A 2,532-nucleotide genomic window follows, 5' to 3' on the forward strand; every position below is an offset into this window, starting at 1 on the left:
CCTTCTTCCAGTAATGTTTTCCACTCTGTCAACATCAGCAAGTGCCACTTCACACCACAAGCCCCAGACTTGTACTCTCCTTTTCTTACCTGATCTGGTGTCCAGAGCTTTATCTCATCTAACAGCTGTGCCACTGTAAGCCCGTTAGTGTACACATGACCTTCAAGGTAAATCCCGCCAATGCTTTATTGGTTATAAGAGTGTAAATGTGGGTGGTTGGGGGAAGGAGAGAAGTTGGCTCAGGAATTTTAAGCTCTTGGGGGTAGGGAAGTCTGTTTTTCCCCTAGTGGTAAAGGATCTTGCACATTTATGGCATCTCTAAAAACCATTTTAAAATTAGCAATAACAATGTAAAGGAAGTTAATTACATGGTATGGTAAATTCCTTACATTATATGGCCACCCTGTAGCTCAGCACAGAGCAGAAACATATTTCCATTCATTTCTGGAAGATTAGTGCTGTCACAAATAGTCTGAAATCATATTTTTCCCCTTCCTTGTTTATGTTTTAGCCACGTACTCCTGCAATTTCAATCCCTGGGGTAGAAAACCCAACACTGCAAGAGTTAAACGGTTACTGAGTTATCCATACACACATAACAGTGCTGAAAAATATGGCTTTCCCCAAGATCCCAGCTCATGACATCACTCTGCAAAAATAAGTACCCTGATAAAGGCTTCCCCATCAGCCCTAGTTTGTAGGGCAGAGCTGAGCTGCTGGCACAAACCCAGATTGCACTGAATTCCTGTGGCTGCAGATGCCTGTATGATAGGAACACAGGAGCCTTCCTGGCAAAGTGTTGTGCATAGAGCTCACATCAGGCGTTCTCTGGACGAAACATCTCCTTGAAAACAGCCACACAGGCTGGAGCAGAGCTGTCCGCTTCTGTGGAGCGGCTGGGGCGCTGGGAAGCAGAGTTCAGCACCGGCCTGCTGAACAGCTCCCTGACTCCTTGCCGGAACTTGGGGTCCCAGGCACTGTAGATGGCCACGTTCCAGCAGCTATTGGAGGTCAGAATCCAGAAGGCGTAGAAGGAGAACTTACACCACTGGTAGCCCAGCACAGAGCCCACCACGAAGACGGCGATAGGGCCGAAGGAGGCCGAGAAGGCAAAGGTCACGATGCCAATGGTCTTGGCTGCAGTGATGTCCGAGAAGGAGAGGCGGCTGCCGTGCTGTGCCTCACTGCCCAGCCGCCCGCGGGCCTTGCAGTACTGGCGGATGGCGGCAAAGGTGATGAAGTTGATGACAAAGGTGCCCCCCAGCAAGGAGAAGTCGAAGACTGGGAAGAGCAGCATGATGTTCCAGGGGGAGCCGGGGAGCCTGCCTGCTGGGAAGGCGTAGGTGCACATCTTGCTGCAGGGGTTATACTGCAAGGTGATGTCTGGGCTAGAGATCATAGGCACCACTGCCAGCAAGAAGCTCATGGACCACGAGAGCAGGATGAGCCAGACCGTCCGCCGCTTGGTGATCACCGCCCTCTTGTGCAGGGGCTTCAGCACCGCCACGCTCCTCTCCACCGACAGCAGGAAGATGGTTGTGATGGAGACAAAGGTGCAGCCAGCGAAGATGGGTCCAGTGATGAAGCAGGGCAAGGACGGGATAGAGCAATTGCTGCTTCCCTGCCCCATGCCAGAGGCTAGACTGCTCGCCTCCCTGTATACGGAGTAGGGCACCACAATGAGCCCCACAGCCAGGTCAGCCAGGGCCAAGGAGACTTTCAGGTAGCCCTGAGAGGTCCTGAACTGCCTGGCTTGCAGGAAGACCAGGAGGCTCACCACATTGCCCAAGATGATGGCAACGATCAGCAGGACCATGACGAAGAGCTTGCAGATCTCCCCCAGAAGAGGTGGGCTGGACAGAGTGCAATTGGGGCTGCTGCTGTTACCCAACATTGGCCAGGTTCTTCTCTTCACAAGGCAGATGGGCTGGGACAGGGTGGTGAGCTGGGCTCCTCTGGTTCTCGCCTAAGGCTCCATGGAGAAGGCTTCAGGTGCTGGTTCTCTGGCTCCTCACACACTGAGTCTCCAGTAACTTCTTCTGAGAGGCGTGAGCCATGGGCAGACATCCAGACAAACGGGTCACATCGGCGCAATATGCGCACACACAGACAGGGCTGGCATGGCCAGGCTTCCTGCAGTGATCCGGAGTGTGCCCCAGAGAAGGGCCTAGACCACTTCCTGTTGGATCACAAACACATATGTTGAGAATATGACACTGTGTGAGTCGCATGCATGCACACACACAGATTTTACACTCGGTGAGTTACATGTACACACAGATTTTACACTCTGAGATGCGCGCACGCGCACACACACACATATTACCAGGGCCGGCCTTAGGGTGCTGCCCAGGGCACGGTACTCAAGGGGGCGCCGTGCTGGTACCTCCTCATCTGATACCCCCTTCCGACAGCCAGTGGGGCTTAGAGGCAATGAGGCAGCTGAAGCAGCACCTGGAGAGGGTGGACAAACCGAGCTGCAGCAGGGGGCCTCTGGACCAGCCAGTTAATGCCTCTGAAGCAGGAGTGCCC

At 53.6% G+C, this 2,532-nt stretch overlaps 1 protein-coding gene across 1 annotated transcript; it reads right to left on the bottom strand.

Annotated features, from left to right (window-relative positions):
• Positions 1-817: 817 nt before the first annotated feature.
• LOC112107640 (adenosine receptor A3-like) lies at positions 818-1,894 on the bottom strand. Its single transcript, XM_024201427.1, has one exon. The coding sequence runs from the start codon at positions 1,892-1,894 to the stop codon at positions 818-820; it is 1,077 nt and encodes a 358-aa protein (XP_024057195.1).
• Between the last annotated feature and the right edge of the window lie 638 nt (positions 1,895-2,532).

The sequence above is a fragment of the Terrapene carolina genome, unplaced genomic scaffold, assembly GCF_002925995.2.
Source record: "Terrapene carolina triunguis isolate 2854851 unplaced genomic scaffold, T_m_triunguis-2.0 Scaffold233, whole genome shotgun sequence".
NCBI classification, from domain to species: domain Eukaryota; kingdom Metazoa; phylum Chordata; order Testudines; family Emydidae; genus Terrapene; species Terrapene triunguis.

Coding starts and splice junctions, on each gene's coding strand:
- LOC112107640 (XM_024201427.1), bottom strand. CDS start 1,894: ATGTTGGGTAACAGCAGCAGCCCCAATTGCACTCTGTCCAGCCCACCT.